The following is a 25,787-nucleotide window of genomic DNA, read 5'->3' as shown; positions in this document are numbered from 1 at the left end:
GCCGCAGCCGCAGCCGCAGCCCCCAGCCCCTGCCCGAGCCCCAGCCCCCCTGCCCCGGGTCCCCGAGCCCCGGCCCGAGCGCAGCCGCGGCGGGCGGGCGGTCCGAGGAGACGGCGGCGGCGGCGGCGGCGGCGGCGGCGGCGGCGGCGGCGGCGGGCGGTCCGCCGGGCGCCCCGCCTCCCTGCTCCGCCCTCCGCGCCCGCCGCCTGCGCCGCCCGCCCGCTCCCGGCTCGCCGCTCGCTCTCGGGCCCCCCATGCGGATGTGACATTTCACGCCGCCGCCATTTTGAGAGCGAGCCGAGCCGAGCCGAGCCGAGCCGCCGGGCGCCGCGTCCGCTGCCGGAGCCCCGACGCCGCCGAGGAGGCGGAGGCCGCAGCGCCCCGAGCGCGGCCCGCCCGCCGCCGCCGCCGCCGCCGCCTCCGCCCGCCGCCGCCGCCGCCGCCGCCCGCCGCCGCCCCGGCCCCGGCCCCGCAGGCCCGCCGCGGCCGCCCAGGCCTCCTCCTCCTCCTCCTCCTCCGCCCGCCGCCGGCCCGAGGCGGGGCTGACCCCGCGGCCCGCGCCCGGCCGCCCTCCGCGCCCCGCCGGCCCGCGGCCCCGCAGCCCCGGCCCCGGCCCCGGCCCCGGCCCCGGCCCCGGCGGCGGAGGAGGCGGGAGGAGGCGGGCCCCGCGGCGGCGGCGGAGGCGGCGGCGGCGGCGGCCGCAGGGAGCGACGAGGCCGCCCGGCCCGGCCCGCCGGCCGCCCGCCCGCCTCGGCGCCGAGATTGGGCGAATCGCGAGCAAGTACGTGCGCGTCTCCCTGCCGCCGCCGCCGCCGCCGCCGCCGCCGCCCGCCGCCCGCCGCCCCGGGGCCGCCGCCGCCGACGACGCGCGGGAGGAGGACGAGGAGGCCGCCCCGCCGCCGCCGCCGCCGCCGCCGCCGCCGCCCGCAGGCGAGGCCCGGGCCGCGGCCGACATGAACCACCAGCAGCAGCAGCAGCAGCAGCAGCAGCAGCAGCAGCAGCAGCAGAAAGCGGGCGAGCAGCAGCTGAGCGAGCCCGAGGACATGGAGATGGAAGGTGAGGCCATTGTGGCCGGGGGAGCCGCGGCGCCACGCGGGGGGCTCGCCATCTTTACAGGGCGGCCGGGCCGGGCCGGGGCCGGGGCCGGGGCCGGGGCCGGGCCGGGGCCGGCGGCTGCTCCGGGCCGCTCCGGGCCGCACCGTCACGCCGGCCCGCGCGGGGGGCGCCCGGAGACCCCGGCCCGGCCCATTGTCCGCGGCCCCGCGCGGGGCGGGCGGCCCGGGGTCGCCGGGGGTCGCGGGGTCACGGGGTCGCGGGGTCGCGGCGGCCCGGCCCCTCCGCGGACGCGGGGCCCGCCCGCACCTGCCCGCGCGCGCCGCCGGGAGAGCCCGCCCGGGAGAGCCCGCCCCGGGGCAGCGCGCGGCGCGTCCCCCCACCCCCACCCCACCCCACCCCACCCCACCAGACCCGGGTCGCTTTTTTCTTTAAAACAAAACAAAACAAAACCGAGCACTTCCTAGCTTGCTTCGGGCTTCATTTTTAAAAACACCTGCGAGAGGAAGGGCACATGCTCTCCGCGCTTGCACCGGGCCCGAGCTCTGAGCCCAGCGAGCACTGTTGGGCGATCAGTTGTTTGCTTCTGGTTTGTTTTTTTTTTTTTTGGGTGGGGGGGGAGGGGGGCAGTTTGGTACCTGACTCTGTGCAGCGCCGCTCCGCATCCGGCCAGGTGTGCGTGTGCGTGTGTGTGTGTGCGTGTGTGTGTGTGTGAAAAACTGCGAGCCGCTGCACATGGCTACCTGCGGCCGAATCAGAGCTGACTCCCCGAGGTAACTGGATTTTCTGCCCATGTGGCCGCGGTTCTCCCAGGTGCCTTGAGATGCGCAAGGTCCAGGTTGCAAAGGTTTGGCGTCAGGCGTCTTTGGTTTGCGCGGCTGAGGCAGAGGGGGCCGTCGGAAGGCATCTCTTATGGTTCGTGCCCCACCCCCGCAACTGCTTTTAAGGGCAGAGAAGCCAAAGAGGTCTCAAAAGGTCCTGGCTCTCTCTCACCTGCCTTCAGGGGTCCAAAAGGAAGGGGGGTACCTGGATGAGCAGGGGGGCAGCGAGTGTTCTTACTTTGCTTTGAGCAGAGGTCTTGGGCTGTATAAATGAATGGAACCTTGCTCGGGAAGCTGAGTGAGGCCAAGACCGACCCTTCGTCCGGTGGGGTGGACACACGTGTGGGACGCCGCACCCTGGTTGGTGGGAACGCTTTAGCCGTGACTGGTATTTCCCTGCGAATAACTTACCGCCGGTAATTGGATGTTCACCGGGGAAAAAAAAAAAAAAAAAAGGGCTTGCCAGATTGCTGAAGGCAAAGCGGTGGAAATGCCTGCAGAAAGCGCTTCCCGGTGGTACTTAACAATGGCAGTAATGGGGGACAGGAGAGCAGAGTCCACGCCAAGGACCGGCCTCTGTGTTTCACTTGGCCTCGGCAAGGCAGTAGCTCCACCACTCCTTTGGCACGTGTGACCTCACCAGCTAGTCGCAGGCATATGTTGCCGAGACAGTTTTGTGTATTCTTTCTAGGCCGCGTAACAAAAAAGCCTTGCTTCTCTGGTTTCTTGTTGGATATCACTCAGTCGAGACAAAAGTCCAGTTAGTGCTGGCACACGGATTGCCCCTGTACGTTGTCTTAACCGCTTTGCAAGTGTCTTTGAACATGAGCGAGAAGTAATAGACATGGACCTCGCTGAAGAGCCTATTTCTGGTACAGAGCTGTGTGTTTGGGGAAATAGTCATGCCCACGAGTGCTAAAGGCTTTTCTTTCTGTAAGGTGGGAGAGCTGTTGAAGGGTGGTGGAAGGTTTTTCAGAAGTCCGTGCATGCTTCCAAGACTGCTCTCTCTCCTCCTAGGGTTTTATTTTTACATCAGAGTTTGCGTTGGAAAGGCCACCCCTAAAATCAGTAAGGTGCACGTTCGCTAGTGTCTCAAAGTTGGGTGGCGAAGGTTGCGGTTATTGCCGATTCCTTAAACCTAAGGATCTCATTTCTTTTGAGCGGACCTCTGTTGCAGATTCATTATCCAGAAGGTACCTTGTCTCTGTGGGACCTGCGATCGATCGTCAGCGCCCCGTGAGCATCTGCAGGTGTGTGGTTTAAAAAGCTGCCTGTATCTTTGGCAGTCTGTTTCACCCCTTCTTAGCCTTCCCACTGCTGAAACGCGGTGGCGGGTTTAGATAGCGTAGTCTAGGATGCGGAAGCGTGAAGGAATCCTGGCTATTAAAAGCCAGAGGGGTGGGATTTAGCGAACGTCAACTCTAGTTGGCTTCGTATGCCAGGCTGTGGTAGTGCCTTGAACCTGCCCGGTGTCTTTGCCCTGAGTCCAGTTGAATCAGCAGCTGGAACCTGTCAGGGTTCTGGTCAGCCTGAGGAAGGGAAGGCTTTGTCAGTGAGGAGCATCCTACCCGCCCCTCCTGGGCAGGGCAGGTTTCGAAGGAGCTTGGGAGACTGGTTTGGTTGGTTGGTTCCCCCCCCCCCCCCAATCCGTAAGTCAATGTTAGTTTGCTCTCCTGCTCCACTTTATTGGGATAGCATTTGCTTTCAACCCAACTCTGCACAGCCCTTGCATATCCGCTGGAGAATAACAACGCTCGGGATTAGTTATTTTAAAAATGTCTCACTCTGAGCCATTGGGAAAGTTATGAAGGGTGAAGGACAGAGAGGGGGAAGATGGGTACGTGCTGGCAGTTCACTGGGGTCAGGCCACATGCTTCCTGTAAGGCCCGGAGCAGTTGATCCGCACGTTTCGGGTCGGGAGGCAGATGAACTGTGGAGGGGTGGCGTTATTAGGTCTGGCCAGTAAGGAATTTGCCTAGCAGTTTATTCATTGTCTTAACTCCGAGGAGGCCTCGCAGGCCTCTGCCCCCTGAGTACTTGGGGAGGTGATAATCTGGTCTGTGTTAATGCCCTGTTCAGTCAACAGGAAGTTTTCCCAAGGCCTTGTTTCTGCTGCATAGACCAGCAGGCACAAATGTAAATACCCTGGTGTTTGTTCCCTGGTTCTCCTGCCTGTGTGAGCAGTCTCTGTTTCAGAGTGTCATCTCTCAGACTAATGGGGACAGACGGTTTCGTTAGACTTTTTTTTTTTTTTTTTTTTTTTGTACGACACCCAGACCCCTGCCATCAGGACACCAAGCTGGGAGCAAATCAATGAGTCATCTGCAGTTTTTGCAAAGAATTGATCATTGACGTCTGTGTTTTTGTCGGGGGAGGGGGGGCAGCAGTGCTAGTGGGTTTCTGTTTCTTTCAAACACGTGTGGGTAGGTGGAGTTTCAAGTTACTCTTCTGCTGAGGCAGGTTTGGGAGCGGAAAGTGAGTTGCCTTGCACACGTGCTCGCAGGTAAACCAAACGTGCACATTTTATTCTATTTAAAATGCAAGTTTCCTCTCCAGGGAGCACCGTAACGAGACAAAAATCACAGAATATGATAGTATTGATTCTTCTCTCACCTTAGCTTTGGTTGGTAAAAGAACTCTGCGGAGCTCCAGAGTCGAAAATCAACCTCTGAGAACCTAGAAGAAATACAGACAAAATTAGGCCAAACCTAGAAATGTCTGACTCGGAGCCTGTCAGGTTTTGATAGGATTGGGAGTTAACTCTCTGTGGGTATCGGCCCTCCTGATTTTCTCAGGCTGCTGATTTTGATCATCTCTGAACAAATACAAGATTGAGAACAGACAAATATGGGAAGGAAGCAAACACCTCCTCCTTGATTTTTTTTTTTTCTTTTTCTTTTTGGAATTAGTCTTGCAGAAAGGGAGGAGGAGGGACCATTGAGTAAAGAGCTCTTCGTGGCGGGGCAGTTGTGGTGCCTGAGCACAGCCTCGGCCCCGCCTGAGTTTGAGTGTGGACTTTGCCTTTTAATTGTTGTGTGACCTCACGCACGTTGCTTAAGTTCTTGATGCCTCAGTTTTTCTGCTTCCTTGAAAAGGAGGTCAGTCTTATCTTGCCAGGTAATTGTGAGGGTGGAGGCACAGAGCGCTTGTCAGGTGCCGCACACCACAACCGTGAACGTGGATGTTCAGTTCATGGTGTTTTTGTGTGATGGTAAAGTCTCGCCCTCCAGGAAGGGAACAAAGCATGTGATTTTCGGGGGTGTGCAAAAATGCCCTGGGGTCATTATATCCTAATGGGCATTGGGAAGAAAACCTAACCAGCCTCCATTTCGGCACCACTATGGACCCCTGGGCTTGAGATGCCTCAGTAGCTACTTAAGGTTCATGGTCTTAATATTTTAAGAAACGTGACATGGGTAATAGAGGAGATGGGACCCAGGGCATTGCAGTACGTGGGTACTGCCGTGTACTCAGCTGAGTGGCCCTCTGATAAGAGTATTCTCGTTCTTGGGAAACTTTTAGAGCATCTAGTGATGACTCTGGAGTTGGGAAATCGAGTCACCGAATCTCCAGACTTTGGGAGTCGGCCCTCTCTCTGGATCCCCACATTCTGTTACCAAGCCCTTTTGGTTTTCCAGCCACCACCCTAAGTGAGGCCCCTGTTGCCTCATGCTGGGACTTTGCAATAGCCTTCTTACTGGTCTCTGCCTCCATCCTTCCTGCAGCTCACACAGCTATGAATGAAGATGGACTGCCTACAGGACTGCTTTGCCCTATCACTGCCCTGCTTAAGGGGGTGCAGGTGTGCTGCCTTCCCTGGATGTGGGAAGTCGCAGAGTCCAGGCTAGGCCATGAGGACCCTCAGGATTGGCCTTGGTCTCCTTTGTGCTTTGAGTGCCGAGCACACGCAGACTTGTGCTTCGTGGGGTGCGGCCCCGGCTTTGGGGCCGATGGTTTCTCCTTCTGGAATGCAAACAGGACAGGTACCCCCAGGACAGTGGTTCGGAACCGCTTCCAGTGCCATCATCTTCTCCTTAAACCTTTCTGCTTGTCTCGGCTGCTTGGCCTGCAGTTAGAGTCCTGTGGACCTTGTGGTCATCACTTCTGTACCCCCCTCTTCCTTGATGTTGGATTGTTTGTGTGGAAGGTGACATCTTCTGTTCCTTTTCTGGTCAGTGTACTTGTGGGAGATACTCATTCAGGAAACAGCAATTCTGAGCCTGAACCGTGGGATGGTGGCTGGCTGGCTGGCAAACAAGGTGGTGTGTGAAAGAGAAAGCTGAAGCCATAAACCCGATGTTGCTTTGATAGCTGCTAATTCGGTTTTATTGCTTTGAACGTAAGTTGCTTCAAATGGCATTTTTGATCCTTTTGGAAGGAAAAGGTGGTTTTCCAGACAAGGGCATTGCTGGACCTTCATAAATTACGGAAGGTCTCTTCTGAGTATTTTAAATTTCTTTTCGTCACTCTGGTTTTTTGGAGGAGTCGTATGCAACCTGGGCATTTATTTCTGTTTGATTTCCAAGGCAGAGGGATCTCACGCTGGAGACCCAAGTGTTGGAACGAGGTATTTCTTGACGCGCCCTGTGACAGAGTTAAGTGTTCAATGTCACCTGCTTCATGAACTTGTTCTGAACTATTTTGGACTTAAGAAAGTTAGAGGAAGCAGGATTTTAAGTGTCATGCGTAGGCAAGAGTCAGTTATGCCATTTTTCTAGTAAGTTAACACATGCCTTGGCTAATGAGAAGTCAGACGTGTTGAAATTCTCTTGAAGAGAAGCAGGCCTACTTCTGAGGGTCGGTGAATTAAACTTGGGAGTTGGCAGTGAGGGTAATGAGAAAGTTTTTTATGTCAGGAAATACATTGACCTGGGCAAGAGCTGAATGCTTCCAGAACATAGTGAGGTGAGGGCAGGGCCCAGTGAGGCACCAGTGGGAGCCTGGGGAGGGAGAGCAGTGTCTGGGAGGACACACCCTGAGAAGTGGAGTCCCGTCCTCCTCGGGGTGGAGACTGGCTGAGGAGAGCGTGCTTGGGGGGTTGCGGTGAGTGCAGAGCTCGGTGCCTGGCGTGAGCTGGGTCCTCCCTGGGCTGTGCGAACGCTGCGTGGTAGCCAGTTCAGTTCTCAGGGCGACCTTGAGGTGTGCAGCCCACGCTTCTGAGGTGGCGGCTGCTAATAGTGACCGAGATGCCCAAGTGTCCTTTAGAAGAGCCCAGGTCACCTGCCTGAGGGGCTTCACCTACCCAGTGTTTGAAGCCTGAGTGTCAACTTGGAGTCTCAAGAATGGCTGGTTCTTTTGGGGGAGGAGGGCATGGAGAATCTAAAAGCTGTAGAGAGGGGATCCCTGGGTGGCTCAGCGGTTTGGTGCCTGCCTTTGGCCCAGGGTGTGATCTGGGAGTCCTGGGATTGAGTCCCACATCAGGCTCCTTGCAGGGAGCCTGCTTCTCCCTCTGCCTCTGCCTCTGCCTCTGTCTCTGCCTCTCTCTCTCTCTCTCTCTCTCTCTCTCTCTCTCTGTCTCTCAAGAATAAATAAATACAATCTTTAAAAAATAAATAAATAAAAGCTGTAGAAAATTAGATTCCACTGTGCCACCACAACAGTTCTGTGTGGTTGTCCTGCCTGGCATAGAATATTCAAAACCCAGGTCCTCCCCTGGTTTGAATTGCATGCGGGTGGCTAAATCCCTTTTCCTGACTGGTACTGATACTGGTAGGGCCGTGCCAGGCCTCAGAACATCCACCGGGGCAAGTCTGGCTCTCCGAACAGGTTGCTAAACTGGCTTCTGGTTTGGAAATCGGTTGTATGAGTTTATTAAGGTGACCCATACTGCAGAGCGTGATACACCCCAGGGTGGAGCCACAGGTGTCTGGGTGGTAATCTGACTTCCCTCGGCTCCCCCTCCTGCCACCCGATTCATCGTACTTTCAGGAGTCGATGGGGGGCTTTTCCAGGGGAAATGGGGTGCTGTTGCTCTGCCGTGTCTGCTGAGCAAACCCCGTTAGTGGAAGGCCCTCCCTTATTAAAAGGCTCGTGGGCCGTGTCGCTGGGGTTGCAGGTATATTTCATCAATGCACTTGGGGGAATTCCTTCTCTCTCAAGGCGCTTAATTGACCCTGGGCACTGGCTGTCTTAAAACAAGTACGTGTAACACGTCTTGACTGTTCCCGCGGCTGCATAGTCCTGCTCGTCGTCCTAATGCTTGCTGCTTACGTTAGGTCCTTCTTACATTCTTACTGTGGAGGAGACAGGTGACGTGGAGGAGACAGGAGACGGTATTCAGTCAAAGAAACTGTATGTGAAGTGGTTAAAAACATTCCTCAATCCATATCTCTGTTTTGTAACCATCGTAGACACTTGTAAGAAATACCCCCAAAGATTCTCTGCCATTCTCTCTTATATTTTGAGGAGTGTGTTAAGGATTAAGAGGGTGCACAAATAGGGTGGGAAAAGCCTGACTAGCAGAATGCCCTCAGAAGCATCTGGGAGGAGGGGCAGGTGGTTGTGGCCTCCTCCTTGTGAGCCCCAGCCTTGGGGCTGCCCCTTCCCCTGGAGGCTGGGAACTGTGGTGGCTGAGGAACTGCTTGGATTGGATTGGAGTGGTGTGCTGCCCTAGCCAGAAGGATTCCTCATTTCTCTGAAGCATTCCAGGTCTCTACCTGGTTCTGCTGAGAACAGATTGAGATCATGTTCCTACGTTAGACCCATCTTTCTCCAGAAATCCACTGGTTTTCACATGAGGGCAGGAGCAGATGCCCTGTGGGGGGAAGGGCCTGTGTGGTGCATGACAGCAGCCACCAGTTGCAGGGCCACAGTTTCAGTTTTAAAATATAATTGGGGTGCCTGGTGGCTCATTTGGTAGAGTACACGACTCTTGATCTCAGGGTTGTGAGTTTGAGCCCCACGTTGGTTATAGAGCTTACATTAAAAAGAAAAAAAATCCCATTCCTCAACCAACTAGCCACATTTCAAGTGTTCCGTAGGCACATGTGGCTGATGGCCATCACATGGGACAGCAAGGTGCACAGCACATCTGCCAACCAGAGAAAGTGTTAGTGGCTGGTGCTGACCTACATGATCTGGTTGGATCCTTGGCTGGAGGTGTTCCTGGTAGTATTGGTATCGTGTTGAAGGTACAGTGTGTCCTGGGAAAGCTCAGGTAAAATGAATAAAATAGTTGTTGGGCAAACCCTATAGAGCAGGGCTTCTTCATTTATTTGTGGTGAAGAACCAGGTCCCCCCCCCCTTAATTTCTAGCCCATTGTGGTTGGTTTCTTTCTTTCTTTCTTTCTTTCTTTCTTTCTTTCTTTCTTTCTTTCTTTCAGATTTATTTATTTATTTATTCATGAGAGAGAGAAAGAGAGAGGCAGAGACACAGGGAGAGGGAGAAGCAGGCTCCACACAGGGAGCCCGATCTCTAGGATCCCACCCTGGACTGAAGGTGGCACCAAACCGCTGAGCCACCAGGGCTGCCCCATTGTGGACAATTTCTAAATCATATTTTGTAGAAATACAGCGCAAATTACTTAAGTGAAATAAAGTAGATCCACAAAATACAAGCCCCGGTTTATTATTAAATTCAACAAATGTAACATTAACTGTTGAAATCAGTTATTAGAACAAACATACATACAGAGAAAGAAAATTACAGAAACTGTTTATGTTCGTTGAAAGTGTGGGTATAGGCCATTAATACAGAGAAACTCGATTACACTTGTAACTCTGTCGTTCCACCATGGTAACCAAGCACAATTTTGTGTGAAATAGCAATTCCCCCGTATTGAAAGCCTATACGCACACTTTGAAGGAATGCGGCATACATGAGTAGTTTTTAAAGTAACAGTCTTGCTTCCTGCTCAGGTGGATGGCACGTCTGCTGCTCACAGGGATGATATTTATCCAGACCACTTCTGTTTTGCTAATACACCTATGAGTCCGGTGCTACAGAGGTACACTGAGAATGGGGGAGCAGGTTTTTAAAGGAATTTTGCAGAATTTATCTGTGGACAGCTTCAACTATCCTGTTAAATGTATAGCCAAGTTATCTTTCATTCAAATAAATGGATTGCGGGTTATATATACTTTTGGGTTACAATTAACAAATGAACACTAAAGTCTCACAAGGTGTAATGGGGTCCTATGTGGGGTCCTATGTGACGTCCTGCCCGGTTTGACAACTCCCAGACTGCCCCGTGCTTCCATGTTGTGGGAAAGTCAGGTGGCTGGAAAGTTTCTCCGCTTGCTCTTTGTTGTGCTTAGGTCCACAGAGGGCACCTTTTTTGGTGGGCTCTGCACAGGGCATGTCATCTTTAGCCCTATTCTCTTGGCTTTCCTGTCTGGTTTCCACACAGTAGAGGGACTGAGCCTTTCTCCTGACTCCATTGCACCCTAGTTGCAGCAGAGCTGTCTTTGCTGTGGCGCTCACAGAGGCCAGTTTGCAGGACAGACACATAGGAATCCCCTCTGAACTGACAGGTAGGGTGCTGGCCACCCCTGGGTGTGACTGCCTGAGTGCAGGTGCCCAGATGCATATGTGCAGGGGAAGCCCTTAGGGGAGGGCTCTGGGGGAGCAGTGGACAGGAGGGGGCTGGGCCACAAAGTAGGGATGGGACTGGCTTCCCTGGGGAAGGGTCAGTCAGCTGAAGCTTAGCTGAGGAGGGGACACAGCTGAATTTGAGGAGGAGGCTGATGTAGAATAGCATGTTGAGGTTGGCTGGATCAGGATCTGTGACTGACAGGTGTAGGATCTGTGGTAGGTGGAATAATCGCCTCCAAAGATGTCCAGGTCCTGATCCCTGGGGCCTGTGACTCTTACTTACATGGCAAAGGGGATTGAGGACCTGTAAAGGGAAGTTTATTCAGCGCTACCTGGGCGGGCCCCGTATAATCTCAAGGGTCCTTATGTGTGAAAGGAGGAGGTCGGGGTTGGGGTGTGTTGGGTGTGGGTGTGGGTGTGGTGTGGGAAGGCCATTGCTGGCTCTGAGGACGCAAAGGGGAACCAAGGAATGGGGGAGGTCTCTAGAAGCTGGAAAGGCAAGAAAAGAGATTCTCCCCTGGAGCCTCCAGAAGGGACACAGCCCTGCTCTTGACATCTTGATTTTAGCCCAGTGAGCCCCGTTTCTATCTCCAGAACTGAAAAAGGAAACGTGTGTGTTGTTTAAGCCACTGTTTATGCTAATCCGTTCCAGCAGCGATCAGAAATACAGGATGCAGGGATGTGGGTGAGAAGCAGCAGCTGTGTGCCCCACATAGGTAGCTGGCCTCAAACCTGTAGGAGGCTTTGGAGAGGCTGGAGGAGCGTGTGGCGGCTCACCCTCCCTGAGGACTTCTCTCTCTGTGCCCGGCTGTCCACGTATTATTAACTCCCGTGCTTCTTACTACGACTCGGGGATAGGTGTGTCATCATCCCTGGGTTACAGTAGTGCAAAACCAGGCAATGAGTCATTACTCGGGTCAGTGATAGGATTTGAACCCTTGCAGTCTGGCTTCACGGCCATTTGTGATTTGTCATTCCCCTTGGTCGGGAGAGTTGTGGTTACTGCTTCTTAGTTGAAACACCTGTGCTGCCTTCTCCCACATCTTACTCCACCGCCCCAAAGTGGTACGCTGCGATTGGGCGTCGTAGCTGAACGTTTCTGTGTGGTTCACCACATGCTTTGAATATAGAAAGTAGCTCACTGCCAGACCTGGCCGGGGTTGCGTGTACGTTTCAGCGAGTTGAGTATGGTGGCAGGAGAAGACACAGAACAAAATAGTAGGTTTTTAGCTGTAGATTCCTCCTCCTTTGAGAATGAAGGTAACTGAATCAGGTATTCAGTAACACGTTATTATTATAACGTGCTCAAATAAATCATCCCCAAAGCAAACCATTCAGGATTCTGGGTATATGGAGAGATGAAAAATTGAAATTGAGAAGGCTTAGTGGGGGCCGAGGGCACAGTCATACTGCATTTCAGAGTCCCTGATTCTGCAGACCTGGGTACCAGAGCCCTGGATTCCTTAATGAGGCAGGGACTCAAAGAAGCGGGGTGACCTGGGTGGCCACCCTCCTTGCCTCATTAGCTGCCAGCTAGCTGTGTGGCATTGTTTTTATGGCATATTTTGAATATTTCCTTCTGGGCGTCTTTCCCTGACAGGGGGTTCAGGGGAAAAAATATATTCATAGGCTACTTTGGGAAGCACATTTAATTTGGAAAGTGATTGTAGCAGTCAAAAACTATAGCAGAACAGTTTTTTAAATTTTATTTTATTTATGATAGGCACACAGTGAGAGAGAGAGAGAGAGGCAGAGACACAGGCAGAGGGAGAAGCAGGCTCCATGCACCGGGAGCCCGACGTGGGATTTGATCCCGGGTCTTCAGGATCGCGCCCTGGGCCAAAGGCAGGCGCTAAACCGCTGCGCCACCCAGGGATCCCTAGCAGAACAGTTTTAAATAAACCCTTACATGGCTGGATGCTAGTCTTTGCTTATTACGTACCTGATTAAAGGCAACTCAAGTGAATGTGGCCTTTTGGTCTTAGCTTTCCTGAATGTCCCCTCTGCTCACACAGTGCAATACAAGATCTTTTATTGTGTGAGCACAGGATCTTTCATTTCTATAATTTCCTCCAAAAGTATTTATTTTTGGACATCACACCAGATGGGTGATTTCAACTCATGGCTCAGATAATAGATTTAGGATATTTATTGGTCATCATTTGTCCTTGAGTTTCTGCAGGAAAGAAAGAGGAAGATGGGAGACACAAATTCTGGCCTCAAGGGGACGCGGCCAGGAGTGAAGATGTCTAGAGCAAAGGGTAACGTGCATTGATGCCCAGGTAGCTGCTACCACATTGAGCAGCATGTAGGCAAAATTGAGGCCTTCAGGCAAGTTGACTTGGCGGGGGGGGGGGCGATGCAGATAAGTGCTGTGGCTCTCAGGTGTCCTAGTTGGGGGTGCGTCTCATCTTTGAGGTGAGCGTCACGGTGCCTGGTGCCAGTCCCACAGCGTCAGCGTCTGTGTATCCGACACAGCAGTGTGTGTGCTGCCCAGCATGGGTGGGTACTGGTGGCCATCTTCAGTACTCAGTCCCAGTACTGAAGGGTGATGTGGAAGGCATGGTCCCTGCCATGCTACTGAGTCGTTAGGATGACTTTAGAGTTGGTTCTGAATGACCTTGGAGGGTATATGTCAAGAAGGAGGACTGCTACTAACACATCTCAATGTTTTAGGGCCAGTGTTTCCTGGGGAATCGGAGGCTGTTATTTACAGTCTGTTTTCTCTTGATGAATTAAGTCCTTTCGTTGTTTTTTTTGTTTGTGTGTGTGTGTTTTTTTTAAGGCCTTTTATTTTCCTTGAAATGCTGCGTCCATTTTGGGTATGTTATCAGAAGGTACTTGGTCATAGAATTTTGCTTTCACGCAGAAAAGTATCTGTCCAGCCCCCTGCTCTGCAGCTGAAGAGACCAAGGCTTAGAGGGATGCAGTGATTTCTAGCCTTATGCTGTCCAGTACTGTAGCCAGTAGCCACTCACAGCCGAGTAGATTGAAGTGAATTAAAATTAAATCTTCAATTCCGCTGAGGGAGGCACTAGACGGAATGAGCACTGGGTGTTACATGTTGATAAATCGAACTCCAGTAAAAAAAAATATATACAAAAAATATTCAGTTCCTCAGTCTCACTAGTTATCTTTCAGGGGCTCCAGAGCTGCCTCATGGGGGTGCTGACTTTGGTATTGGGTGCACAGCTCTGGAATGTGACCATTAGCACAGAACATTCGATGGGGCAGGGATGCTGCGGCCCCAGCCTGTGAGCTGAATTTTAGCTCTGCCTCTCTGGTGCATGGTGCCTTGAACAGGATCGGCTGGCACAATGGAAAACCAAGCATTTTCTTCTGTAATTACTGAGGAAGAAGGTTCCCCCAAACCGGCTCAGCAGAGTGCAGACTTGCTGGTAATCTTGCAATCAGGGCCTTGGGCGGTGGGGGTGGGGAGTGGTTCGCAAAGACACAAAAGTAGTAAGATGTCTTTGCTTAAGGAAAGTCATCGGACATAGATAGGTCCTGTGCGCACATAATTACTGCAGGGTAGAAAGCGAGTGCCACCAGAGGTGAGGAGGTAGGGTTCTGGAAGTGAAGAGCAAGATTACATCGGCTGTGGGGAAACAGGGAGACCTGGCACGATGGTGCTGGGGAGTGGGCTGAGAGGGACTGGTGCCTGGATGCCTAGCGTGTGTTCCAGGGAATTTAAGGTGAAAGCCAGAGGCAAGGCTTCTGCTAGATGCTAGGAATGGCACCTCTGTACTTCTGGGACGTGGTCATTGTAGTGTAATTAACATACTGTGTGCTGGCTGCTTGCTTTGTTCCCCATCAGACTTTGAGGTCAGAGGACCAGGGGAGAGCCTGGGGTTTTCTATGCTGTGAACAGTAGTTTCTCTCCACGGAGTACAGACCATTCGGAGTACAGACCATTCGGTGCACTGCATTTTTGTATTTTAGTTTCAATCAGATGGGAACATGCCACAATGTTTAACGCTAACTCTTGATTTTACCTGCTTTGGTAACAGTTATAAATGGTTAGATTTGCACCACCCTTCTAGAAGTCTTCTGATAAAATGTGTTAGTCACCATGATTTTTAAAATAGCAGCTTATGTCGAGACATAATCCACATACATCACCATCCACCCATTGACCGCATACCATCCAGTGGGCTCCAGTGTAGTCACAGTTGTTCAACCCTCAACAATCAGATTTTGAACATTTTCATTCCCCCCAGATGAGATCCTATATTCATTAGGGACACTCCCTTCTCCCTACAGCCTCTGTGGTCAGCAGTCTCTTCTCCCTTCAGATCGCTTCCCAACGTTTCCTATAAGTGGAATCCTACATTATGTGTTGTTTTGTGTCCAGCTTCTTGTGCCAAGAGTCCCATTGTCTGCTTTCTCTACCGCAGAGTTGTATCCATGCGCCGTCGTGTGGAGCCTCACTCGTGTGCGTTGGCTCAGGCAGATGTGTAGGCTCTCCTGGTTCTGTCATCTGCACTAGGTTTTTGTCAACATGTTTTAAAGCGATTTGGAACTTTTTTCTGTGGTTCTGCATGCGCTTCAGTACTACATTGAGTTAACTGGGTGGCGCAGGGTGGGGATAGCAGTGTCATTTGAGGGTTCAAGCGAGTAGCAGTAGAGTTGAGGGATTTGTTAGATTTTACCATGCACAACTGTGGGACCTGCTCACAGCCTGTTGCTAATGGTGCTGGAGTCCATTGGGCATGTAGTCTGCGAGGGACGGTTAGTGGGAAGCAGGGTAAGTGAGGCTGAGCTGGCGCCACATCCCTGTGAGCGTCTCCTGACTTCCAGGTCCCCTAGCGGCCTGGCAGGCAGGGAAACCCCCACGCCTACAGGGATGTGGGCTCCTTGGCTTCCACCTTCCAGATGGCCAGCATGGTGGCTCCTGAGGTAGGGCACATGGGTGTGTACACTGGAGTGTAGCTAACTCAGCACACCACACAAATCCACCATTTGGTCTGGCCTTCGGACTGTCAAACTTTTTGTTATTGGGATCCTGTTACAGTTTTAAAATTGATGAGAACCCCAAAGAGCTTTCAGGTAGTGGGTTATATCTGTCACTATTTGCTGTCTTAAAAAGCTATAATTATGACCAGTCTTACTCATTTAGGAATAATAAACCAATACATGGCAACACAAATAATGTGCATTTTATAGGAAATAAATATTTTCCCAAACAAAAAAAATGTAATAAGGAATGGCATTATTTTTGTATTTTTACAAATTTCTTTATTGTCTGGCTTAATAGAAGACAGCTGGATTCTGCTTTCTCTCTGCCTCTGCTTTCTATCACTTGCACTGTATTTTAGTGGAAATAGAAAACCCAGTCTTACAGAGGTGTCTGGTTCATAAAGGGAGCAGTAGTTTAATAGCCTTTTAAGATAATTGTGACAGTTCTTTGATACTACACCAAATTTGGTAGCTTCTTAAGGTTAATTGCAGTGTGCCAGTTTGAAACCCTACAAATTAACTTTTTTTTTTTAGATTTTATTTATTCATAAATACAGAGATAGAGGTAGAGACATAGGCAGAGGGAGGCTCCCCTGTGGGGAGCCCAATGCGGGACTTGACCCCAGGACCGTGGTATTACACCCTGAGCCAAAGGCAGATGCTCAACTGCTGAGCCACCCAGGTGTCCCCAAATTAATTATTATACTAAGATTCATTGGTATGTATGTATGTATGTAAGTATGTATTTGAGAGAGAATAAGAGCATGGGGGGGGGGGAGGGTGGAGAGAGGGACAATCAGATTTGTGCTGAATGCAGAGCCCAGGACCCTCAGATCATGGCCTAAGCGGAAATGAAGAGTGGCTTAACCAGCTCAGCCACCCAGGTACCCCTGTCTTGTACTTGGAATGGACCTTTTCTATATGATTCATTGGTCGTTTGGAAAAGTTTGATTCACTGAGTTACCCAGATCTTGTAAATATTGACACATTGCATCGTACAGTTAACATTTTTAAAAAAATGAGTGTAAGTCACATTTATGTGTCCTAGCAACCTTGTGCTGTTACTTAATTGGGAACAGGGTTGTAGTTACAATTCTAGAAAGCTCTTTGGGACAAAGAGAGCTGTGACTTCTGTTAGGTATGAAAAGTCTTAATACTTCCCAGAAGCATGGGTGAAGATGGTTGGGTGGTATTTAGGGTAGCCTGACTGTCCCCACCAGCAGGGTGGCCACTTTATGTGCATGGGCTGCTGCCATCGGGTGGGAGCAGGTGTTGTTTGGCCCCCTGTGATGGGGAAGTGCCATGGACAGGGGCGTGGGCACCAGATTTGTTCATCTTCTCCCCATCACTTGCAGGTGTTTATAAGATGATCCTGTTAAGATGAGTAACAGATTGCTAATCTGTAGCTTGTCCTTTCTCATATATGGTATCCTTTTGGTCGGAGCAAAACCTTTTAGTTTTAGCAAAGTCTAGCTTGTCAAAATGTTCTTGTATGGATTCTTTGCCCCATCCCATGTGTTTTCTTCTTAAAGTCTCATGGTGTTAGGTTTTATATTTATATCTAAGATCCATTATGAGTTAGTTTCTGTGTAACGTGTGTGGTGGAGATTCCTTTTTGTGGCCTATGGATGTCCAGCTGTTCCTTTACTATTTGTTATAAGGACTATTCCTTTTCCATTGAATTGCTTACTCCTTTGTCAAAAATAGTAACATTTGTGTGGGTCTGTTACTGGACTCTACTGTCGTGTTCATCTCTGTGCTCATCCCTTGGCTAAGACAATACTCTCTGTGATTACTTTGGTTGCCATGTTGATTACTGAAGCTTTTGAGTGAGTTTAATCGGGTGGTATAATTCCTCAAACTGTGTTCTTTCCAAAATTGTTTAATTTATTCTATGTATCTCCTTCATTTTTCCACAAAAACTTAGACTCAACTTATCTGTAAGTATAAAAAAAATCTTGGAATTTTGACCAGAATTGTGTTCAAACAGAAGGACGAGTTTGTAGAGAGCTGATATGTTGACTAGGAGTCTTCAGTCCATGAGCATGGTGTCTCCTGTTCTAATGACCCTGCCTTTTGAATGAATGTCCAGTTCTCAAAGGGACGTTGCTTGTGCACAGCAGGTCAAGGTCTCCACTGGTTTGTGGACTGAAGTGTCTTGTCCCCATGGTTTTTTTTTTTTTTTTTTTTTTTTTAAACCACATTTCCTTTGCTGTTAACTGGAAAACTAGTCTTCCTCCTAGGAACGTTTAAACAATTTCTATGGCCACTGGTGTTTTACAAAGTCTTGAATGTGGCTGTTTCTTGATAGCTCTGGTGGGTCCGCTCAACAGGAGGGCAAGTGGTGAGTGGTGATCAGCCTGCACCAGTGTGTTAAGGAATCCAGAAACAACCTAGGGTTCTATCTTAGGTTGCTGTTTGCTTATTTATGTTTATTTTGAAAAGTTCTTTCTACCCCCTAGATGGGGCTTGAACTCATGACCTGACAGAGAGCAAGAGCTACATGCTCTGTCAACTGAGCCAGCCAGGGGCCCCTCTAGGTTGCTCTTTGTGGTGTTATTCAAATAGAGAACCCATTTGAAATGGCTCTATTTGACTACCTAAAAAAAATTTTTTTTTAAAGATTTTATTTATTCATGAGAGACAGAGAGAGAGGCAGAGACACAGGCAGAGGGAGAAGCAGGCTCCATGCAGGGAGCCTGATGCAGGACTTGATCCCAGGATCCCGGGATCACGACCCGAACCAAAGGCAGACGCTCAACCACTGAGCCACCTAGGCGTCCCTACTTTTTAAAAGTTTTTATTAGCACAATCAGGAGTTTGCTTAAAATCTCTCCTCCGTGTCTGACCTCACCCCCAGCCCCTAGAATCCTTTTTTTTTTTTTTTAAGTTCTTAAGGGAAATGCAGACATTAAAAAGATGCTGCCATCTGCCAAGGTGTAGACAGCTTCCAGACCACAAATAGTTGAGGCAATCTCTGCTCTGTGACTGTCTCAGAACTCCCACTCCCTCCTGACTCTGCATGTGCCGCCAGTACACCCTCTTTTTCCTTCTCTGGTGTACCTTCTAAGGACTCTTGGGCTGGTGTTAGGACGTATTTGGTTTGTACCCTTTGCTCTCTGGTTTGCTCTGTGTGTGTGTTTTTTTACATTGTTAAAAGATAGTAAGTATTCTCTGAACCTTCTAAACTAACAACATGGAAGCAAGAAGGCAAGGAAGAAAGATGCCATTCCCCAGAAGTAAACATTGTGCGCTTAATGTCTGGTGGGTCTAGTGGGTCTAGGTCGTTATGTCATGTCGTGGATACATACACTTGCCTCACTCATTCTGTAGGGACGTCCTGGTAACTCAGGGATGCCTGTCTTGGTGGGATACCCCCTTAACTACAGTTTTACTTTCTTTAAAACTACATGAGTGTAAAGTGAACTTCTACACATAAGTAAATTTTGTAGATAATTAAAATTTTAAAATACCAAAATGTTTACTCTTTTTAGACCAATACTGCAGAAAGTAGAACAAGTGTGTTTCAGCTGACGTGACTCAGTTGTTTAGTACATCATTTGCTGTTGCGGGAGCTCTCAGAACTCTGTCCCCATGCAAAGTAGCTTATTTCTATTAAGTGCTCTTCTTGTTTTAGATACAGCTTTATTGAGATATAATTTGCAGTTCTCTCATTCCATGTGGACAATGCAGTGTCTGTTACCATACCTACAGAGTTGTGCAGCTGTCACTGTAGTCAATCTTGGAAGATTTTTTTTTGCCAAAAAGAAATCCCTGCACTCCCTCGCCATGACCCCTCCTGCCTTCCCATCCTCCAGCTCCATGCAACCTCTGATCAGCATCCTATACATTTGCCTGTTCTGGACACTTCATACTATATGTAACCCTTCGTATTGGGCATTAACTGTTCTCTGTAAAAAAAAAAAAATGGTGTTTCATTGTAAGAAATGCTTGTCTAGATCTTTGGGCATGGATGTTAGTTTTCTTTGGAACAGATTCCTAGGAATGACATTTGAATAAAAGGATATTCAGCTTTTTGGTTTTAATAAATACAGCTTTTGGGTTAAATAGTTGACAGCCATTTGACACCACTCATTTTGTGACACTCTCCATCAGTGTGCATTTCCAGTATTTTTCACTGTTAATCTGGTACATAAACAGTGGTTTCGCCTTAGTTAGAGAAGTTGAGCATATGTATTAGTCGTATGTATATTTTTTTCTTTAGGATTTTATTATTTTTGAGTGAGAGAGCACATGCACAGGTGGGGGAGAGAGACAGAGGGAGAGAGAGAAGCAGACTAGACTCCCCGGTGAGTAGGGATCCCAGTGCAGGGCTCGATCCCAGGACTCTGAGATCATGACCTGAGCCAAAGGCAGATGCTTAACCAACTGAGCCACCCAGGCACCCGAGTCATTTGTATTTTTTATGAATTTCTCCCTTGTGGTAGTTGGGTTGTTTCATTCATTCATTCATTCATTCATTCATTGTTGGGTTGTTTCTTCTGGAGTTTTAGGAACTATGTGTATTCTGGATATTAATCCTTTGGCCATTGTGTGATACAAATATTTCCCACCTTTGTCCTGTGGCTTCCCTGAAACTCGGTCTCTGCTGGACATGCTGGGACTTCCTTTTCTTTCCCACAAGTGGTCTGTGCTGTACAAGTTAGCAGATAAGTGGCATTTCTCTTTTTCTGTGGAACAGGACGGTGTGTGTGAGCAAGCAACACAGACATAATTATAAGCTCTTTAGCCACGCAGTGTAGCCCTCTCCGTGCCTGCCAGCATTCACGCCAGTCGCCAGAGTGTGTGATATGACTGGCAGTTAGGGCGATCCTCTTGGGAATAGATGATTTTTTACATAATCAAGCCAGACTGGAGGCCCCAAACAAATATTTTTATTTAAGGTACACAAATTTATATATGGCTGTCTTTGGGGGTTTTATTTTCATATACCTAATTTAAATCAGGATTGTTTCAGGGTATAGAGTTGTCAGGTCTCAACACAGTGGGTCTGCTTTGAACCTTCAGGCTCCATGAAGCTGTGTGTGCACTGCCCCTGGGCCCTGCAGTGGCCCACCAACGGCAGAGGACCAGAGACCTCCCTGGTTAGTAGGACAGGACTGCACCTGAAAGTGGGCTCCCAGCCAGCCTCATGGGGGACGCATATAGCCAAATTGTATATAAAATCATAAAAGGAGTAAAACCAGACACTTTAGAGTTGTGGTATTGATTAAGCCATGGTTTCATTGTTAACAGTACTGGCAGGCTAGCCCCGGGGGCGAGATAGTAAAAAAACAGTAACAAAACCAAACCACCTCATCCACATCCTCTGTGGACGCAGAGGAGCTTCTGATGGAACCCACCTGCCTGTGATGGTTGGGTCAGGCTCGACCAGGTGGATGCTTGGGGGTGGCGGCCCTGGTCTGGGAACTGGGACCATCTCAGGTCGCAATGCCCTGAAGGGCACGGGAGGCCTGCCCTGCTAGCGAGCCCTTATTGTAGCCATCAGGGCCCTCCGTGGCCTTGGCCCTGCCCGCCTTCTGTCTGGACCTCCTCTCCCTCTTTTCCCCTTACCCAGTGCCCTTGTCCCTGTTGGCTTTGTCCAGGGTGTGCTTCTCTGGGGTCTCTGCCAGCCTGGCTCCTTTGCACTCTGGGGTCTCCACGCAGATGTCACCTGTCCCCACGAGGCTAGTGTTCTGCAGCTCTGTGACTGTGCTCTCTCCTCCCGTCTTGGCAGTTGTCCCTTCTCGTCTCCTCCCACAAGAAAGCAAGCAGCAGGAGACCAGGGGGCTTATCTCTCTGTTCCCTCTTGAACCCCAAGGCCCAGCCCAGCTCTGGGTACAGAGGAGACACTTGATAAGTAGGTTGACTGACTACCGAGAAGGGTGCCGGCTTTGCCTGGCCTGGCCTCAGGTGCCTGCTGTTCAACCTCCCCCACCTGGAAAGGACGGCACACAGCAAGGAAGTAATGAAGGTGTTGTTTTAGTTAGTAGTTACTGTAATTGCAGGCGCTCAGGGCATGCTCGTGTTTTAGGGAGATGTATTGAATTCCTGGTAATGTAATGATGGACTAGGGAGGAACTTTTTGAAGCACAGTTGAAGCTTGCCATCTAGGACCTCATTCAGAAACTGCGTCTGAGAGGCTCCCCTTGCCTCGCCAGGCACAGAGAGCTGGCAGGGAGGCATCTGTGTTTCCTCCCGGTCCCCAGGCGTGTGGTCTTTGTGACTGGGGAGGCAAGGGTGGCAAACAGGCAGCATTCCTGGTCAGCACCTGCTGCTTTGCACCTGGTCGCTGGGAGGAGTGGTCGCTCTTAGGGACCACTCTTCTCCTGGAAGAGAGAGGCCAGTTGCAGAGGCCTTGGGGCCCACCATCCTCACCATATTGTCTCCTTGGGTGACTGTCACCCCTTTTTGACCTCCATGTTCTGCCTGAGGCCCAGTGTTGCCCTAGAAGAATCCCCCAGAGGGCCTGGAGTTGACTCCATAGCTCCTGAGGCTTCCCAGATACTGTGTTTGCCAGGAGCATTTCCCAGCTCTCAGGGGTCTCTGGTTACTTGGGGAGTGTCCCGCCTCTCCCTCCCCTGCACAGGGGCCTGCTCAGGTTCCCTGTGCCACTTGTGGGGTCCCACACATCAGTCACCTGCTCTGTCTCCTGGTCTGCCTCTGTCTGTAGCCAGCCCCGCGCTCTGCCTCTCACTGTTGTTGGGTTATGAGCTGTCACTTTGCTCCTCTCAGTGAGCTTATTTCTAGGTCCTGTACATTAGGATTTATGCTGTGGGCCAGAGCATCAACAGATGAGTTGTATTTGAATTTTCCAAAGCAGGAATGAGGGAGCTGGGGCTAAGAGTTGGAAGAGCTCTCCTGAAAAGTGCATGAATGTTGCGCAGGACGTGGGTCATCTGATACATTGCTCTGTGTCACTTGGCAGCCTTGTAGTCTTGGATGCTCTGCCAGTCGTTGCCATCGGGAGGAGTTTGGCTATCTACTGGTGGTGGGTGGTGGCGGGGAGTCCGACGTGTTTGGGAACGACAACCTGATGATAAAATGTAGCAGGACCGAAATCATAGTACAGATGGTGGCATCATTCGAGTGGCAAAAAATCTAAAATAGATAACTGGAGGTAGTCATGGTCCGAGGATGGTTGAGTAAATCATGGCATGTGGTGCTATTCAGAATTAAGTTCCTATGCATATTTATGTGTACTGACTTGGGGTAGCTCTAGTTTATTCGTGTAATGTTAATACCATTTTTTGTTCATGAGAAAACGCATGTACATTGCTGCATACACATATATAGGAATAGTAAGGATGCCTGAAAGAGGATGCATAAGACAGTGACTTCTTCCTTCACGTCAGGATTGGAGTGGACAAATCATTTCCCTTAATTCATCTCTGTTCTGCCTGCCTTGCTACTGTGAGCATTTCATTCTTTCAAATCCAAAAGTAAAAATAAATATAGAACCAGGACCTGCACAAAAATGTTTATAGCAGCTTTGTTTGTAATAGCCTCAAATTGGAAACAGCCCAGATGTTCTCAGGTTCAGATGGTGTGTCCCTACCATGGAATCCTACTCAGCGGTATATAAAGAAACCAGTTGTTGGGATCCTTGGGTGGTGCAGCGGTTTAGCGCCTGCCTTTGGCTCAGGGCGCGATCCTGGAGACCCGGGATCGAATCCCACGTCGGGCTCCCGGTGCATGGAGCCGGCTTCTCCCTCTGTCTGTGTCTCTGCCTGCCTCTCTCTCTCTCTCTCTCTGTGACTATCATAAATAAATAAAAATTAAAAAAAAAAAAACAGTTGTTGACCTGAGTCTCAAGGGAATTGTGCTGAGTGAGGAGGGCATTCCAAAAGGTTATATACTGTATCCATTTATATAACATTCTTGAAATGACAAAATTATGGGGACAGAGAAGGTTCATCATTTCCAGGGGTTATGGGAGACGAGTGTGCACAAAGGGAATGGTGTGTGGGTGGCTATAAAAGGGCAACCCAGGGCATCCCGGGTGGCACAGCGGTTTAGCACCGCCTGCAGCCCAGGGTGTGATCTTGGAGACCCGGGATCAAGTCCCACGTCGGGCTCCCTGCAAGGCGCCTGCTTCTCCCTCTGCCTGTGTCTCTGCCTCTCTCTCTCTCTCTCTCTCTCTCTCTCTCTCTCTCTCTCTCTCTCTCTGAATAAATAAATAAATAAATAAATGAGTGAATGAATGAATAAATCAATCAATCTTAAAAAAAAAAAAAGGCAACCCAAGGGTCCTTGTGTTGGAACTGTTCGTGTCTTGACTGGACAGACACACACACCTACGCGTGTCTTACAAGTTCAAGTGAACAGTAACAGGGTTAGTGTGTTGCATCAGTGTCGGTGTCCTGATTGTGAATTGAACTATGATTTCCCAAAATGGTGCCAGGGGAACTGGGTGAAGGGAAGTAGATCTCTATTATTTCTATAATTGTGAATCTATGGGACACTGGGTGGCTCCTTTGGTTAAATGGCTGCCTTTGGCTTGGGTCTGTGATGCCAGGGTTCTGGGATGGAGCCCCATATGGGGGCTCCCTGCTCAGCAGGGAATCTCCTTCTCCCTCTGCCTTCCCATGTTCTCTTGCTCGCTCACTCTCAAATAAATAAGATCTTAAAAAAATAGTTGCGTATCCACAGTTATCTCAACAGTATGCTGTTTTTTTTTTTTAAACATTTATTCACGAGAGAGACAGGCAGAGACATAGGTAGCCGGAGAAGCAGGCTCCATGCGGGGAGCCTAATGTAGGACTCAATCCCAGGACCCCAGGATCGTGCCGTAAGCTGAAGGCAGAGCCACCCAGGAATCCCTCAACAGTATGTTTAATACAGAATTAAATCAGGGTGATCTAGTAGAAATTTGTAGGAGTATAGGCTATGTTGGGAGTAGACACTTAAAAAAGCATATCAAGAAATTCAGCCTTCAAAACAGCATCAGGCTCTGTCCTGGGTGGTTCAGTCAGGTCAGCATCTATCTGCCTCTTGGTTTCAGCTCAGGTTATGATCTCAGGGTAATGAGATGGAGTCCTGTACTGGGCTCTGCACTCAGCAGGGAGTTGGCTTGATCTTCTCTCTCTCTCTCTCTCTCTCTCTCTCTCTCTCTCTCTCTCTCCTGCTCCACCCCCCCCCAGCTCTCTCTCTCTTTTATTTTATTTTTAAGATTTTTTATTTATTCATTCATGAGAGACACAGAGAGAAAGGCAGAGACCACAGGCTGAGGGAGAAGCAGGCTCCATGCGGGGAGCTCAATGTGGGACTCGATCCCAGATCTCCAGGATCAGGCCCTGGGCCGAAGGCAGGCGCTAAACCGCTGCGCCACCCAGGGATCCCCTCTCTCTTTTTGTTTTGTTTTGTTTTATTTTATTTTATTTATTTTCTCTCTGTCTTTTAAATAAACAACAACAGCAAAAAGAAAACAGCACCATACCTCTTTCCTCAGGACTTTTTACTTTATTTCTTCCTGACTGGTGCCTCTGGGTTCATTTGGGGGCTCAATCTAACATGTACTGTATCTAAGAAGTGAACACTCCTCCTGGAGTGGGCTGAGCTGGTCTTCTGGAGGAAGAGCCAAGAATGTGGACGGGGCTCCCCTGGGGACAGTGCCCGCCCCTCATGTCCAGCTGTAGCCTGAAGCCAGTGAGTCCACTGGTAAAGGGAGCTTGTGGTTGTTACCTGAGAATGTCTGCACTGGGCCTGGCACTCAGTGGGGGCTCAGTAAGTAAATGGAGTTTTACAGATTCATGAAACACTCCAGCAGACTTGACATCCTGTTTCCTCTGCTGCCCTGCTCCAGCACAGACCACGCTCGCTCTCAGGCTGCTCTTTTCTCCCTTGAATTGTGTGAGAATTGCAGGCTGCTGAGGTGGATGCTTCATGTCCAGATTTTCCACATAGAAATTTAATATCAGTTACATTCTTTGCTTCTTATGCTTAAGGGTTTTCTGTTTTGTCTTTCAAGTAAACTTTCACTTTTGGATGAATTCTGGGTTTACAGGAGAGAGGTACTATGTGAGCTCTAGGTCTGTGTTCCCCTCAGCCAGGTTCCCGTGCTGTTAGGGACCCACAGCAGCAGCTGAGGAACCTAGTAATAGTAACCCCACTGTCGACTTTTTTTCCCATTAACATCCTCTTTCTGTTTCTGGACCACTTTGCCTTTTGGAAGTGATTATCTAAATTGATGAGGTTGCTTGAATATATTCCTTCCTGAACCCAAGAATTGAGTGTGTGTGTGTGGGGGAGGGGGCTTTAACAAAAAGAATGCTGAGGTGGAGCTCCTAGAGATTCTATGCAGTCACTCTGATGTGGAGACGAGAGAACCCTCCCCTCCCCAGCCCCTGCAGACACTACTATCAAGCCATGCAGACATGGCGGGGAATCACAAGCTTGGACAAGAAGGTAACTGGGGGGAG

At 50.1% G+C, this 25,787-nt stretch overlaps 1 protein-coding gene across 1 annotated transcript in view; it reads left to right on the top strand.

Moving 5' to 3' along the window:
• The first annotated feature begins 874 nt into the window (after positions 1 to 874).
• The window catches only part of USP7 (ubiquitin specific peptidase 7), a 61,936-nt gene continuing 37,023 nt past the window's right edge, over positions 875 to 25,787 (top strand). The window contains exon 1 of the mRNA XM_055339693.1: positions 875 to 1,056. Coding sequence (XP_055195668.1) covers positions 954 to 1,056 — 103 coding nt within the window. The 5' untranslated portion in view covers positions 875 to 953. The remainder of the gene's footprint in view (positions 1,057 to 25,787) is intronic.

This window comes from Nyctereutes procyonoides, unplaced genomic scaffold (assembly GCF_905146905.1).
Source record: "Nyctereutes procyonoides isolate TBG_1078 unplaced genomic scaffold, NYPRO_anot_genome, whole genome shotgun sequence".
NCBI classification, from domain to species: domain Eukaryota; kingdom Metazoa; phylum Chordata; class Mammalia; order Carnivora; family Canidae; genus Nyctereutes; species Nyctereutes procyonoides.
Note: the sequence above shows the minus strand (reverse complement) of the source record. Positions and strands in the feature narration are given on the sequence as shown.